General features: G+C 47.8%; 1 protein-coding gene across 2 annotated transcripts in view; it reads right to left on the minus strand.

The window, feature by feature from the left end:
* Positions 1-17: 17 nt before the first annotated feature.
* ASPP (Ankyrin-repeat, SH3-domain, and Proline-rich-region containing Protein) overlaps positions 18-16,187 on the minus strand; it is a 40,770-nt gene continuing 24,600 nt past the window's right edge. Inside the window, exons 1-7 of one of the 2 annotated variants that reach the window (XM_017231795.3) lie at positions 7,415-7,675; positions 6,829-7,096; positions 3,961-4,181; positions 1,762-3,887; positions 1,481-1,698; positions 1,157-1,359; positions 18-1,089 (exon numbers count right to left, since the gene is read on the minus strand). In XM_017231795.3, the coding sequence (XP_017087284.2) occupies positions 1,045-1,089; positions 1,157-1,359; positions 1,481-1,698; positions 1,762-3,887; positions 3,961-4,181; positions 6,829-7,096; positions 7,415-7,585 (3,252 nt within the window). In that variant the 5' untranslated portion in view covers positions 7,586-7,675 and the 3' untranslated portion in view covers positions 18-1,044. Of the gene's footprint in view, positions 1,090-1,156; positions 1,360-1,480; positions 1,699-1,761; positions 3,888-3,960; positions 4,182-6,828; positions 7,097-7,414; positions 7,676-16,187 lie in introns of those variants that run through there. The other variant, XM_017231796.2, reaches the window with a different exon arrangement.

Genomic DNA, 16,187 nt, shown 5'->3' on the forward strand with positions numbered 1-16,187 from the left:
ATCAGACTCTGGTCACGCAAGCTTTCTTAATTTGTTTTATTTTCATTATTGAAACGTATTTGCATTTAATCGAGTTTAATGTTTAGAGCTAGGAATTAAGCAATCGATACATTAGTTGTAGCTAAATTAGTTAAATTAATTCACATATCCTACTAACGAATCATTTGTAATTTACATCAACACTCCATACTCGATATTCGATATTCGATATTCCATACAAATTAAATTTAATTCTCGTCTTTATACAAACATCACATTCGATTCGTTATGTTTCTGGTGCTTTTGTTAAAGTTGTAAAGTGTTTTGTGAGGGTGAACTCCAAGTTCGAGTTCGAGTTCGAGTTCAATTAAATTTTTAAGTACTAACTTGATATATGCAATTAACAAACTCCTTCAGCTTCGCAGTTGAAACATTGCTGGCGTGTGGGCTAAGGAATTTCTAATATTCCAATTTGAACTTTATTTTTGCGTCCAGTTAGTTGGTGAAGGTGAAGTTTTTGTGGCGAGCTGGCGGCTGGTGGGAATTATTAGTCTAAGGCCTTAAAGCTAACGAGCTTAAGTGAAATTCAATTTGTGGTTCTTGTACGTATGCAGGAGGGGGCGGTGCTTCTATGGGAGATGTTCGGGGAGATGGCCCTCGGATGGGGCCGTGCTGAACTTTGTGCTGAGCCCGGCTAATTGAGGCCAGTCGTCGAGATAAATGGCTGAGGCGGAAGCTGTTTCAGTGCAGTCGGTGCCGGTTCCATTCCATATGGCTGAACATATGGGCTCCAGCTACTCCGCCTCCGGTTCTCGTTCTCATCCTTATCCTTATCCTCCAGGAGGAATGGGGATATTCCTTATCCTTTGTGCTGTTGCTTTTCAACAAAACAAAAAGTAAACAGAAAGAAACAAGGAGCTGTGATAAATAATTCCCCCGTTGACTCTGCGGTGGCACGTGCCCAGAATGGCTACCCAGCTTCCAGTCCTAGATGTACTTGGATATGTAACGCTTCTGGATGAGTCGACCGGCCTTGCGCTTCAGTATCGTGAAGCGTATTAACTGCTAATCGCTGAAGTGCGGCGACTGCGGCGGCACACGTGGGTACAGCTGTGAAAAAGGAGTTCACACTTATAACCGTCCGTCGGGCACGTGAAGGCATTCCATCGCTACTCACCCCCAGGAGGTTCCGTGGCACGTAGCCCTCCTCGCCGCCGGCGTTCCTCGCCCACCACCACTCGTTCTCGGCATCGTCGCCCTTGCGCAGTACGATCAGGGGCTCGTTCACGTGGAAGGAGAGCTCGTCCCCGTTCTGGGCCTCGTACGAGAACACGGCGTACACATCGCCATTGTGCAGGATGCCCAGCTTCTCCTGGATGCCTAGAGGGAGAGGGAGGAACAGGATTCAATTAAATTGAAAGTCAAGTGGAAGGACTTAAGATGAAGAACAAATGGGTATCCTTTGGCTATCCCTTATAGGGCTTATAGGGATACTACTTACTGTACAAATACTCGGAGCAGCCATCGAAGCCCTCCTCGTCTTCTTCGCATTTCTCCGCCGGAGTCTCGTGGTCGGAGAGCGTGGAGGCAAACAAGCAGGCCCCGCTCTCCACCAGGAACTTTACCATCGACAGGTTGTTGCAGCTGGCGGCACAGTGCAGTGGCGTCCAGCCATCCGAATCCTGGGCATTCACATCGCAGCCAAACTCCACCAGGAATCTGTAGGGAATAACAAGGATTAGTTTAAGAAAGGAGGGAGACTTGCGGGAAGAGGACACTCACTTGACAATGTCAAAGTGGCCGGCACAGATGGCATTGTGGAGGGCTGTGATTCCCTCGTCGTTGGCCGCACTGGGGTTGGCTACCTGCATGGCCGTCTTCTTGACCAGCTCCAGCTCACCCTCCAGACTGGCGTCCAGGAGCAGGGCCAGCGGATCGAAGCTGACACGGCGGGCCAGCTTAGGCTTCCCTCCGGACGAAGATCGCTCTTTGATGTTGCTCGTCGTCGTGGGCGGTGTGGTGGTGGTAGAAGCAGTTCCAGTTGGTGAAGCAACTCCCTCTTGCCCACCAGTTCCTGGCGCCACCATGCGGTCTGGCTCATCCACGCTGGACTCACTGCTCGGCGAGTGCTGGGGCGAGGTTTCTGGCGAGGATTTCAGAGCCTCAACGGGCTGCCGCATCAGGGGCTCTGACTTGCGCTGGAGCAGGGGCTGCTGCTTGGGTTGCTGGCCATTGGCCATGGATTGGGTGGACTTCAGGCGAGGCTGTTCGAACAGGGGCTGCTTGCGAATGGTCAGAGGCTTGGCCTTGATGGGCAAGTTGTCGTTGATGTTCAGGGACTGCAGGCCGAAGGTTGCCGCCTGGGTTTTTCCGGCTAGAGATGAGGTGGCTGCTGCTGTCGTGGAGGTGGCGACTGCCGATGTTGCTGCTGCCGTGGTAGTGGCCTCCACTGGCGAGGGCTGCTCCGTGGGCGACATCTTGCTGGGCTTGGGGGGCAGTGCCGGGCGCGGATCCGTCAGCACCACGTTGGGTGCCACGCGGTTCACCTTCGGGCTGTAGGTGATCATCTTGGGTATGGAGCTGCCTGTGCTGTGGCTGTTGGTCACCGAGGTAGGCGCCACACTGCTAATGGGCTTCCGCGGCGGCACTGCCAGGTTGCTCACCTGCACCTGCAGTGGCTTGGAGGCATTGGACACAGCTATGGCCACCGACTTGCTCACTGCCCCAAGGGGCATGCTGTGCACGGTCAGCTGCTGTTGGGTGTTCCTCTCGGACAGGGTCTCGCTGGTCACCGATATCTCGTTCTTCTTGATTTGGGACTGCGACTGCTGCTGCTGATCCTGGCTGTCCTTGGCGGTGGCCTGCTGGTTCAGCTTGCTGATCAGGGCGGAGGCGGAGATGCTCTTGGGGATCTTGCTTGCGGCAGCCGGCGGAGAGGTGGCACCTTGGGCTGATGCCTTGCCTTGGTTGGTCGCTGCTGCTGCAACTTCTGCTGCCACTGCTGCTGCTTGAGCTGCCGCTGCCGCCGCTGCTGCTGCCGCGGCCGCCTCCCTGTCCCTCTTCTTAGGTCCCACCTCCGCATAGATGTGGGTAGTGCTGTCCATGGCCTCGGTCTGGGCTTGCTTCCTGAGCTCAGCTTCGGTCTTGGCACTGCCGGGACCCGCCATCAGCTTCTTGGCCAGCTTGGACTCGTCGCTCTCGCTGCTGGAACTGGTGGCTGCCACAGGCACGGACACCGGCACTGATCCCGCGAAGAAGCCACTGCTCTGCCCCAGCTTGCCCACGTGCGTCAGGTCCTGGATGAGCTGGTTCTGCTGGTTGGTGTTCGCCGTGGCTGCCGCATGCTTCATGCCCCCGCTCAGGTAGCTGGCCGTGCTGGTGATGGTCGACTTCTGGGGGGTGTGGATGAATGGCTCCACGGCCGCCACATTGCCGCGGGCTCGTCCTGCGGCCGCAGCGGCTGCGGCGGCGGCCAGTTGGTTGACCTGCTTCTGGAGCAGTTGCTGCTTGAGGGCCGCCACGCCGCCATGTTTGGTCAGATTGCTGGCAGGCTGCTGATATCCCAGGGACTGCTGTTGCTGCAGTTGTTGCTGCTGCTGCTGTAGTTGGTGCTGCTGCTGTTGCTGCTGAGCCGTGGCTGCCGCTGCAGCCGCCAGTAACTGCGCTGACTGAACATGCAACTGATGTTGTTGCTGCTGTTGCACGGAGGCCTGTTGTTGCTGCTGCTGCTGTTGTTGTTGCTGCTGCTGTTGCTGATGATGGGTGTTGGCCTGTTTCTTGCGCTGCAGGCGTGTCTGCAGCTCGTAGATGCGCTGGTCCACGGATCGCAGCTCCGCCTGCCTTTGCTGCAGTGCCTCGCGTTGCATGTGCAACCTGGCGTCCTGCTGCAGCGACAACTGGTTGCGGTACTGACATAGTTAAGAGAAATATGTACAAATTGTAAAAAACTACACAAAAATAAAAGTTGGCTTGGCAACTCACCATCAGTTCGCGTCGCAACTTCTCCAGCTCGCGGGACGCCTGGGGAGGCAGGGTCTGGGCGACGCCATTGGCGGCCGTGGCTGCCAGCAGGTTCACCGGACACCGGCGGTCACGTCGCAGCTCCTCCAGCTGCCGGGTCAGGGCCTCCACCTTGGCCACTGCCAGGCTGAGCTCCTTCTCCTTTTCACTGAACAGGGCTCGGATGGAGTCCAAATCATTGCCTACAAAGAGGGACATTGGTTTCAATAAGAGGACTAATGCGGAAGCAATGGTAGTCGAGGCTTACAAATAATAGTTTTTAAAAATACTACACATATTCAAACGTTGAAATAGGTCAACTGGTCCGAAAATAGATAATACATGCGTATTTTATAGCCTTGGAGGTGACAATTTTCAAGGAAACCCATCACGAAAAATGGACAAAAAATCGAAAAAATATTTCATCTCAGGATTTTGATGCAGAATGGTGGAGAATCGTTCCAGAAATCTTTTAAGGTACTTCGCTTGAGAATCAGATAAGAATTGGGGAAGATATAGCGTTCACTGTGGGCCCTATAGGGGAAAACCTCATTTTCCTCATTTCAAGGGATCCCATCAGGAAAAATGGACAAAAAATCGAAAAAATATTTCGTCTCAGGATTTTGATGCAGAATGGTGGAGAATCGTTCCAGAAATCTTTTAAGGTACTCCGCTTGAGAATCGGATAAGAATTGGGGAAGATATAGCTTTCACTGTGGGCCCTATAGGGGAAAACCTCATTTTCCTCATTTCAAGGGATCCCATCAGGAAAAATGGACAAAAAATCGAAAAAATATTTCGTCTCAGGATTTTGATGCAGAATGGTGGAGAATCGTTCCAGAAATCGTTTAAGGTACTCCGCTTGAGAATCAGATAAGAATTGGGGAAGATATAGCGTTCACTGTGGGCCCTATAGGGGAAAACCTCATTTTCCTCATTTCAAGGGATCCCATCACGAAAAATGAACAAAAAATTGAAAAAATATTTCGTCTCAGGATTTTGATGCAGAATGGTGGAGAATTGTTCCAGAAATCTTTTAAGGTACTTCGCTTGAGAATCGGATAAGAATTGGGGAAGATATAGCGTTCACTGTGGGCCCTATAGGGGAAAACCTCTTTTTCCTCATTTCAAGGGATCCCATCAGGAAAAATGGACAAAAAATCGAAAAAATATTTCGTCTCAGGATTTTGATGCAGAATGGTGGAGAATCGTTCCAGAAATCTTTTAAGGTACTTCGCTTGAGAATCGGATAAGAATTGGGGAAGATATAGCTTTCACTGTGGGCCCTATAGGGGAAAACCTCATTTTCCTCATTTCAAGGGATCCCATCAGGAAAAATGGACAAAAAATCGAAAAAATATTTCGTCTCAGGATTTTGATGCAGAATGGTGGAGAATCGTTCCAGAAATCGTTTAAGGTACTCCGCTTGAGAATCGGATAAGAATTGGGGAAGATATAGCGTTCACTGTGGGCCCTATAGGGGAAAGCCTCATTTTCCTCATTTCAAGGGATCCCATCAGGAAAAATGGACAAAAAATCGAAAAAATATTTCGTCTCAGGATTTTGATGCAGAATGGTGGAGAATCGTTCCAGAAATCTTTTAAGGTACTTCGCTTGAGAATAGGATAAGAATTGGGGAAGATATAGCGTTCACTGTGGGCCCTATAGGGGAAAACCTAATTTTCCTCATTTCAAGGGATCCCATCAGGAAAAATGGACAAAAAATCGAAAAAATATTTCGTTTCAGGATTTTGATGTAGAATGGTGGAGAATCGTTCCAGAAATCGTTTAAGGTATTCCGCTTGAGAATCGGATAAGAATTGGGGAAGAAACAGCCATCACTGTGGGCCCTATAGGGGAAAACCCGGAAGGGTATCTTGTTATTAATATAATATTGAAAATCCTAAAACCCAGCCAGCCCCTCAAAAGTTTCTAATGAGGTGCTTAAGTCCATGTAGTGATTCCTTTTGATTAAAATCTATTATCCCGACCGCAGCTTAATTCGTGGCGCAATTTCCTTGAGTGGGCCGCTTAATCAACGTGTTGTGGGCCAGAATCAGAATCCATTCGTTGCTGCCACTAACTATTTTATAATCGCCGCCCGCCTGCTGGCCACCCGATGGCTGGCCGTGTTTTCCTTTCTTGGATTTGGGTTGCCTGTTCAAACTAATTACAGCCACAACACTGGGCGCCAGCTCATTAACATAATACCCTTGTGTTTGGCTAGTGTATGTAGGTATGTGTGTGTAGTGAATGTGGCCAACATCTTCTTAGCCATGTTCAAGAGGCGTCGCTGCCACCGCCCACAGGCAATCATAAAGGACAACAAAGTGGCACACATACATAAATTAAATTCACACACGCAATCGTGGTGGGGGGATAAAGGAGTGGCAGGGTGGCTGGGTGGCTGGGTGGCAGGGGAGTGGCAGGGGGAAGGCCGGCACTCAACAAGGTTTAAACACATGTTAATCCAACCCGAGAACCCCTCGTTGTCTTCACTCATCCAGCGATGCTCAACTCAATTGGAGAGGGAGGCTTAGGCGAGAAAGGATACCCCAAGCAGATGCACTCGTTGCCACTTTGCCACTAACCCTGACCACCACCCTCCTCTCTTGGGTGCTTGAATTCCCTCTTTAATGGGACTAACACTCAAAAAAATGGTTTATAATGAAATCTTAAATCTAATCTCTCAGCTTTTGACCTCTAACCCTTTTGAAAGTATTTATTAATTAAATATTTAACTTTTCTTCAAAAAGTTACTCCTATTTTTTCTTAAAGGATGACCCCCATTAAGACCATAAACCTTAGTAATCCTAGTTTAAGGTATTCTCTTTAACTCGATGCACTTACTCAGTGTGACATTGTAGGTCTTCTGCAGGTCCACTTGACCCCGCAACGCTCTCAGGCGACGGAGCTTGGACTCCTGGGCCTCCACCCGCTCCCGCAGCCGCCGGAGCCGCTCGCCCTCCGCACTGGCCACGGCGCTGCGCACCTCCTGGGACTTGAGGAAGCGCAGGCGCTGCTCCTTGGTGGCCAGCAGTTGGTGCTGGCTGTCGATTTGCTGCTGCTGTCGCAATGCCATCGCCCTCAGTTCGGCTGACGTCAGCCTGCTGGGCACCTGGAATGCAGAGGGAGATTGTTGTTTGGGATTAGGACGAACACAAGATGGATACGGGATTTCAGATCGTTAGCTAGCACGCACACATCCCCCCACCTCCCCTAAGCATCACACCCCCCCAAAAAAAGTGCCAAAAATGAAATTTTACAATTTATAATCCAAGACGAGCTGAAAGTCGAAACTGAAACTGAAAGTTGTCAACGTTCGTGGTCAGCCATAAATCAAGTTATGCTTAAGCTAATTTTGGCTTTTTGTTGTGCCTCCAGATTAGATTGGAGCAGGATCCTGGACTGGGACGGGGACTGGGGGTATACTCACATTCAGCTTGGGCTCGCAGGTCACCACCACGCCCACCCGCGTCGGGCTGACGGAGGCCAAGTAGGCTGTCGAAGGCGATGACGACGCCGATGACCTGGGGGCGGGCATCAGGGAGGCGGGCGGCATCTTGGGCAGATTGCCTGAGACGGGTCGACAGACGCAGGTCAACATTTTCGACGGCTCTTTTGATTTTCGGTTTTTAACTTTGATTTATTTGAATTTAAGTTGAGTTGAGTTTGGTTTGGTTTGGTTGGTCCTTTGCTCCTTTCTTGTATGGCACTTGGAAAAATATCCTTTCTCGTTTTGGTTTTTTTTTAAAGAGTTATCTTAACTTTCTAGTGGTTTTCAGTTGCATTTTGTCTTTAATTGTGTGCTGATTTTTAAAGAATATTTTAAACTATAATTCTCATGTTTAAGTTTTTAAAAATTGACTTCCCCAATGGCCTTTGACCTTGGAAGTGTGTGATAATTAATTGCAATTTAATTCCCTTTGAGAATCTCGTTTTCTGAATTAGAAACTTAATTTTGAAAAAAGGTCTAAAATGACCGGAAATGTCAACCTGTCATTCAGCCTTCAAACTTTCTAATTAAAAAAGGTTTTAAAATCGAATCCCAGTTGCTGGTAAAGTTCTCAGAGTGTATAGCTTAGTCCTTGCAGGTCCTTTGTTTTGTTGGCAACTGCATTCTGTTGGCGGTACATTGTGGCCTTGACGGCTGCAACACCAGGAACAGGAGCTTCAAATTTGTGTGTGCCAGGGTGTGTGTGTGTTATTGTTGAAGAAAATATACGACGGACTGTGCCCCTCTATTTTCGCTCTCCTTCCTGGGAAACAGTGGGTGCCACATCCAAGGCAGTGGCAGTGGCAGTGCCAGCTGGCGCCAGCGCCTCTGCCATGTACTCGTTAATGGATTTTCAATTCAGTGCCTGATTGAAAGCACACTTTGTGTGTGGGTGTTGCCCACCAGACTGTGTGTGAGTGTTGCAGGAGTGTGTGTTGGTAAAGTGCACAAGTGTGTGCATGCGTGTGGCTGTAGTAGTGTGCGTGGTTGGACGAGTGTTTGCCGAGAACAAAGTGCGCCTGCTGGCGTTGTTGTTCTACCCTTTGCGAGGGGTATTCTGGTTTTAATGAGGAATTTGTAAGAACTATGTATTACATAGGAGATTCAAAAAGTAAGCAGGTAGAAGGGGACTTAATATACTCATATGAGTGGGGAGTTTTGAGGACATAGACTCAATCTTCAATTTAGGAGTCTTTCAGTTGTAGCTTTATCTTGAAGCTATATGTCCTTATTCAATTTTGAAAGGCAATCAGTAGGAATATTACACCAATTTGTTGTTTTATTTAAATATTTTTTTGTAAATATTATTAAGCTTATTGCTTCTTTTCCCTGACCTTTTAAAACCTTCTTAAAATTCCCTAATTAAGTCTTGCTTTGTCTTTTGGAAGAAGAAAGGCTACTAGTTAAGAAGACTAATAGTTTCTTAAATTAATTTTACTTGGAAAAGTTAGAACACTCTTTAAAGACATAATTGATATATTCTGCTAACATATGTATAAGTTTATGTTTTAACTTGAAATAGCTTTTAAAAAATCCTGAGTCTTATAATAGAAATCTCCTCTCTTCTAGGGTATATTATAGTCGACTACCTCATTCTTTCTACATTTTTGTTGCCTTGTTGGGTTGTCAGTGGCAACGGGCAGCGCCCCAAACAGCCGTGACAATAACAACGTTTGCCGCGACTACTGACGGCACTCGAAACCCTCGCAGGACCTCCAGTACCGCCAAAGAACCGTCAACTGAAACAGCAACTGCTCAGCCAACAACAACAACAACCACAGAGAGCTAAAGTCATAGTTGCGTGTACATAATCGCTGGCACTTACAATAACATAAAGGATACGAGCCGGGCGGAGCAAGAACGGCCCGGAAAATATGGAAAATCGGGCCATAGCCATAGCAGGGGTGGTAGTTGTAGTCAAATGTTATCCGAAAGGAAATACAGAACTAGCAGAACACACCCCACAATAACCCACTCAACTGGCTAAAGACCGACAGACGGCAAACAATAAAATGCCGTCACAAGGACTGACCAGGACACGTAGCTAGTGTCCACCTAGCGAGTGTCCTGTCAGCTACAAGGGAGTACTGAGAGAAGAGCCTTAAGAAATTATTTGAAACCTTACTACTCAGTAGAACGAACTCCTAACCGTTCTCTAGAAGCCTTTTATTTTTAAGCCCTAATGACCTCCCCTATCTTGGCCCAGTCCACTACTAGCTACCACCAAAATTATGCTTCTTTAGAAAGTTCCAACTTTGTTGGCAGATACTCCCTTTTTTTCGCACTGTTCACCAGCCAACTGGAGTGTTGGGAGTAGGAGGGCTCTTCGCTCTTGGCCCGGCCAAGTACAATTGGCTTCGGCCACCATCATCAAGTCCAGGGACGAATTGATGATGGCGATGGCGATGACGGTGGCTGCAATGGATTGCCTTGGCAAGAGCTGCTTCAATATTTAACCCCACAAGATGATCAGCCAGAAAGGATGACACTGAGCGGGAGCGGGACATGGAGGGAGATGGACTTGACTGCAGTGGAATTGAGGTTTATACACAGCACCCACCCCCCCGTATCACGCCCCCACTCAATTTATTGCCCCTTTAGTGGGTCACATAATACTTGTGCTGTTGCAAATAAAAAATAAGAGCACATTAAGGCGAAATGATACAAGAATACCATGTATGTAGTATGTTCTGGGGACAGTGCGTCTCACGGCTATAAATCGCGTGTAGAAGACATCAAATGTCGGAGGATCTTCCCAAAAACCACCACTGCCAGCTGTCATAAAGTTACCCGAAAGCGGTTTGTCAAAACTATTTAAAGTCTATATCTTTAGGACGTAGTTGTAGCGAACTTGGCTGGCAGCGTAATGAATTAATCTACTTTCCACCGATGCCATCTGCGCAAATATTTGCCCAAAAAAGCAAACTTTCCGCACCAACAAAAACACTGCGACCGGATGGCTTGGAGGAGGAACTGGCTGGGAAACTTGTCGAATGCATTGAAAAACCACAGAAACCAGAAACCAGAAGCCAAAGGAACATCGCCAACGCAGGCGGCGATGAATGTATCCTCCAAATTCAATGTTGCGGCATTCAGCCAACATTTTCGAGGAATATTTTCCAATTAACAAAGTTTGTCATAATAACTCGCTCTGGCTGGAATCTCCAGCATGTAACGAGCTATGTGCACCACTCCCCTCCAGCCATTTATGGGCGCTGACGAAGCTCTAAGCCGGGCGGCAGGCGGCAGCCAAAGGAGCAGTGGAGGCATTGGCGGCGCAGGACACTCTACCCGGTCGCAGTCCCTGGAATTTCAAGCATTTTCGCTGGCACAGCGCAAAGAGTGGCCCAGTACAGAGCAAGAAACATTAAATTGATTGGATTATATTAAAATCATAATCAGTTTAGTTTTTAACGAAGGGAATGCCACACTTTTGGATACAAAATCGTAAAGGGATAGAGGTTTCTTTAAAAAAGTTATGGGAAAGGACTCTCATTAGATCTATTCTATTTTTATAAAGGATACCTTGTAAGGTATTAACAGGTCTATAGTTTTCTTTAACCTTCCAAACTATAGCCACCATTTCTTTTATTCCCGAGAAGCCAGAGGCAAGGGGTATACTACTATACCATAGTGTTGAGGGTGTGGTGGCAGGGGGGCGTGGCAGAAGCCAACCAATATAATTGTACATTGAAAGATGTCGGGGAAAAGTCGCGACGTCGGTTGCCATTGTGGAAATGTTGTTGCCACTTTTTGTGTGTGTTGGGGGGGCCTGGTGTGGCATGGTCTGGCGTTGCTGGTGTTGGAGCAACAAGCACTTTATTGATTTTAGCCCTTTTTGGAGGAAGAGCTGGTGACTGAGTCGAGGCTCGAGCCTGGAAGCAGGACATCGCGTGCCCTCACGCTTATTGCTAATTTTTCCTTTTTTGTTCTACTTTTCCTTTGGCGCTCCGCTATCGGGGCTCCGTTTTCTTTCCTCTGCCTCGGCCTCTGCCCTCCCCGTCCCTGGGAGAGGTCCTTTGCCGGACAATGTCCTTGCTGCACATTTTCAAATCGATTACAAACAGGATATGCACTGCGGAAGCGTGTTTGATGGAAGTGCCAGCCGCAGCAGAACGATTAGAGAGCAACTTCTGCCATTTGACCCTCATCGCAGGACCATACATCCTGTTCTGATCCTGTCACGGATTGGATTGCCCGCCATTGCCTTTGTGGCCATTTTGTATTTTAATTAATTCCAGGTGGGGGGGGGAGAAACTTTTGCCTATTCGAGAGAATGTCCGCAACTTTGGCAATTTGTGTGCAGCGATGGGAGACGAATGAGGCCCACTCCGCCCCTTTGACGAGACAAGGACATCTGCAGTACATATACATGTATTTGCACATCAGGGATGCGAGGTACCAGGCCAAATCTGAGCTGTATCCCGACTAGGAATGTTGCATCCCTGAGAGAAGCACATCCTTGTACTGCGGACCACACACATATGGTAGCTGCGACAAGAATCCCTAGCCTTTGGCTCACCGAAATCGGGCTTCACTTTCGTGTTGGTTACTGGAGCAGACATTAGTGGCACTTTCCGCCGACCCGCCCGCCCCTGCCGACCGTGGCAAACGGTCTGTTCCAAGTGGTTTCAGTTGCGAGTGGCTTTTGCTTCGCAAAAAGTTTCGCACACTCATGTCACGGCACCAGCAGGGGGCAGGGGGCAAGGATCTCAAGCAGCAGGACCAACAACAAACAAGGCCCGTTGAGGGGCTTAAGTCGTCGCTCACGCGAAGCTCTCCTCTCACATCTCAGTTCCGGGGGAAATATTTTGACGTTCCTGGCGAGTGTCGGACGGGCCGTGGACTGCGGTTGCGGTCCCAGTTCGTTTCCAGTTCGGTTCCGTGTTTTTTGTCCGTGGGACCCTTAACTGGGTAAAAGACCATCATGCACCGTTTGGAGCCGCCACAGACCACCCACCCACCACACGCGCCGTAATTCCTACTGACCCTCATTGAGCGAATAAGAGACTCGAGTTCGAGTTCGAGTCCGTGGCGGCTTTTTTCACTTTTTCTCGTTTTGGTTTTTTTTTTGTTTCGTGCCAAATGCTTAACACTCAACAAAGTTGAGAGTTGAAGCAATTTTCCGCAAGAGTAATTAAAGGCAGGGGACTGGGGGCCGGCAGGGGCCGTTTTTTGGGGGTCACTTTACACGTGAGCAGCCTCTGACCTGCTTCAGACGAGCGAGAAGGCCGGTGGGGGGGTGAGTGCGTTCAAGGTCAGAGAAAGGTTTGGCTATCGAATGGGGAATACCCAGTAGAGAAACAAGTTAATTAAAGTTATATCTTTTATTAAAATCAAGCAGAGATGCATCTGAAAATCGAAAGCCAAAAAGTATCTCCAGTGACCGAGTTAGTTTGAATTTGCAAGCCAAAAATTGAATAATTGACGCTGAGGATGGCCAGAGAACCGCATTCACAAAGCACTGCCATGGAAATCCAATCAAGTATTCTGCAGTGAACTAAACTGGAAACAGGACTCCCCTCGCTGGCCAGGGAAGGCTAGTGTTGCATACTTTTGAGGGCCGCAAATTGAGAATTTCCACACGAGGATACTGGCTGTCGAAGTAAAGGGAATTTCCATGTGATTTTCAAGTAGCAGAAATTACTTTTAGCAGCAGTCGATGGAGCCTGGCCTATTGAATTCGATGATATATTCGATATCCATTCCATTCAATTCCGATTCAAACGCACTCTAATCCCCAATGGCACAAAAAATAAAACCTCAAACCTAATATATGTACTGTCGGCTTATTGGCATGGCAAATAATTTGCGTTAATTAAGTGACTGTCACGACAAAGGCAGAAAAAAAGGAAAAAAAAGAAATCCGAAAGGAAAGAGGATCAAGGACCAGCCCTGGAGTGGGCGGTCACTGTCAGTGCAATTGTTAACGACTGTTTGGCAACTTAATTGCGTTTGCTTTTGTAAATTTAATTTTAATTTAATGCTGTGCCGCCATCGGGCAATCAATTCCATTGCTCATCGCTCCTCAATTATGAAGGACATGGAACAAGCCAGCCAACCAGCCAGCCAGCCATTGGAAAAAATCATAAAAACAATAATAAAGAAAATAAATAAAAAGCAAATTGAAACATAAAATTTACACGCCATCCAAAGCAATTGATTCAACACACGAGCTCGAGCATAAAATATATAAACAAACAGTGTAAAATAAAGGAATGAAATAAATAAATACTGGAGAGGTTGGGGCCAGGAAGTGCGAGTGCCTTTTGTTGGTCGTGTGGGGGTCAGGAGGGGCATTAAAAATTTACGCTCATTTTTTAAGCGCAGATTATGCAAGCCAACTGGTCAGCAGAGTACCAGCCTCACTCCCCTGGCAAATTACGGCCGTAATTCAGGGAATTAAATTTAAATTTTTAAAGCAGCAACAAAGCAAAAAATAATAGTTCAATTTCTCACAACATTCATTATTCAAGCTGGAGCTGGAGGTGGAGCATAGTGGCCACTGCGTCCTTTCTCACGCCTCCCCCACTCCTCGACGCCTATTAGCCTGAATATTCAGGCGGCCAGGCCTCCGGCAGCGGCCACCATCGAAATGACTTTTAAACTTTTTACTGTTGTAATTATTATAAATAAATGAAGCGCAATTTGGTGGCCCATTTCCCGGGAAGCCCAACCCCTTTTCGGTTCGAATGTCCTTGACTCGGACTCGGGCATACGTGTGTCTGACTGAGGGGTTCTGTGGCTGGTCCTGGTTCTGGTTCTGGTTCTGTTTCTGTCTGTTTATTATTAACTTGAATGACGACCCAAAAATTTGCTCATTTCCAGAGCTGTCAGCCCGAGACTAGGAAGCGACAGGCCGAAGAGAAGTGCTTGGGAGGAGAAAGGAGTGCCTTGGTCAGATGTCCTGCCTCAGATCCACATTCGCATTCGCATTCCCAGGCAATTATTCAGATGGGCTTCGGAACCAATTGGCTCGGACATTAATTTGCTGCCCATAATAATGTGTTATTATATCTTTCTTTTATGCTTTTTATTTATGACCCTGGCCAGGATGGCTATCTGCTCCAGGACTAACGAGCAAAACAGATTTTCCCTTTTTGCATAAATTAAACAATATTTAATGGTTGACTTATTTCATAAATGACTTCTGCTGCCGGCAGCCTGCAGCCTGGGAAGCCTTGTTTGGATAATGAAATCGAAAAGTTTAGATTCGCAATTTTTCCTGCATTGCTTTGATGACTTTTCATTAAATTACGCTTTTCCGCATTCCATTTCCCTGACATAGATATGCAAAAAATAAAGAAAAACAGAAAAGGCGAGAGACTGAGAGACTAAGCGCAAACAAAGTTATAGAAGCACAATTTTCCATTTTCCATTTTCCATTTGCTCGTTGCTGTGTCTTTGGAGGCGGGTGGTGGAAAGCTGGTTATGGGGTGGCCTGCATCCACTGCCCACTCTCAGTGACAAAAAGAATGTACGTCCATCTGGGGAATCCGGGCAGAACGAACCGAAAATTGTCCAAATTGCATTCCTTGACCTTGACTCGGTTGTCTGAGGACCAAGGGCCTTTCACTTAGCGCCCTGGGAATGTTAATTACTTGGCCGTTACCGTAAAATCCTGCCCTGGATCTGAATCTGAATCCATGTGTGACAATCAAACTATTTGCCCAATGTATGTGAGCAATCAAAGAGATGAATCTGAATCTGAAACAATGCTGGTGTTCTAACCCATTCAGTGGCAACAACAATTGAGCCGCAATCTGTGGCCAAAGTAAACAGCTGGCGGGCTGGGATGATTGTGAGGAAAGTACACTCAGGGAAATGACTATAGTCCTACTACAAAGCCCTTTAGACCTGATACCTCTACTATTAGTTATTTCTTTCAGTGCTGCTGTAGTAAGCAATGAACTCTTTGAGAGCTCGGGGCAGAAACAACTGGTGGCAGGAGCGAAGCATTTACTGTAATTCGAAATCAATCAATAGAACCCATAAAAAGTGAGTGGGCAGGCCCGCAGTTGCCCGCATCCGCCGAGCCACGGCCTTGTCCCCCAGACTCTTTAATACTTATTTAATCAAGTTAATGTAGTTAAATCAGCTTAAGCAAATATTCCCAGCAGCGGCTGTCGAACACAATGGACCAGATAAACCGTTGATTCCAACCAGGTCCTACCAGCCTCCACTCTCCATCCTCCCGCCCATAAACTAATACAGATAAAAGGGCATTCATTACAAAGACCAAAGCGGCAAAGTTTTTCATCGACGGCAACGTCAGATTTGCGACATCAGCGCCAGGATCTTGGGGACTTTGGGGGCGGCCTGGGTGGGGAGGGCGGAGGACAGGATGGCAGATGGCAGGCAGGCAGGCAAGTCCTAGTCCAACGAGTGACCACACAGCCTGGAGTCATTAATATTAAGTAATCGTGAAGGATGCTCTCTGGTGTATAGTGCCCCCCGCCCACCGGGCCCAGCAACAACCTGCACTCGGAAGTTCATGAACCCGCTCATTGACCATGAGTTGGCCATGAGTGTTGACTGAGGTCGTAACTCACCGCACCCCTTGGCCTCCTGTTATGAGAAGCTTGTGGGAACGGGGCGTGACTAGGCCTACTCGGCCCCACAATGTCTCACAATGGACAGATTAGTGAAGTGCCAAGAGCAAATGGTCTTGGTCGTCGGGAGGAGGACCAGAACATCGAGTCACCAGACAATT

The sequence above is a fragment of the Drosophila bipectinata genome, chromosome 2R (assembly GCF_030179905.1).
Source record: "Drosophila bipectinata strain 14024-0381.07 chromosome 2R, DbipHiC1v2, whole genome shotgun sequence".
Taxonomy (NCBI): Eukaryota; Metazoa; Arthropoda; class Insecta; order Diptera; family Drosophilidae; genus Drosophila; species Drosophila bipectinata.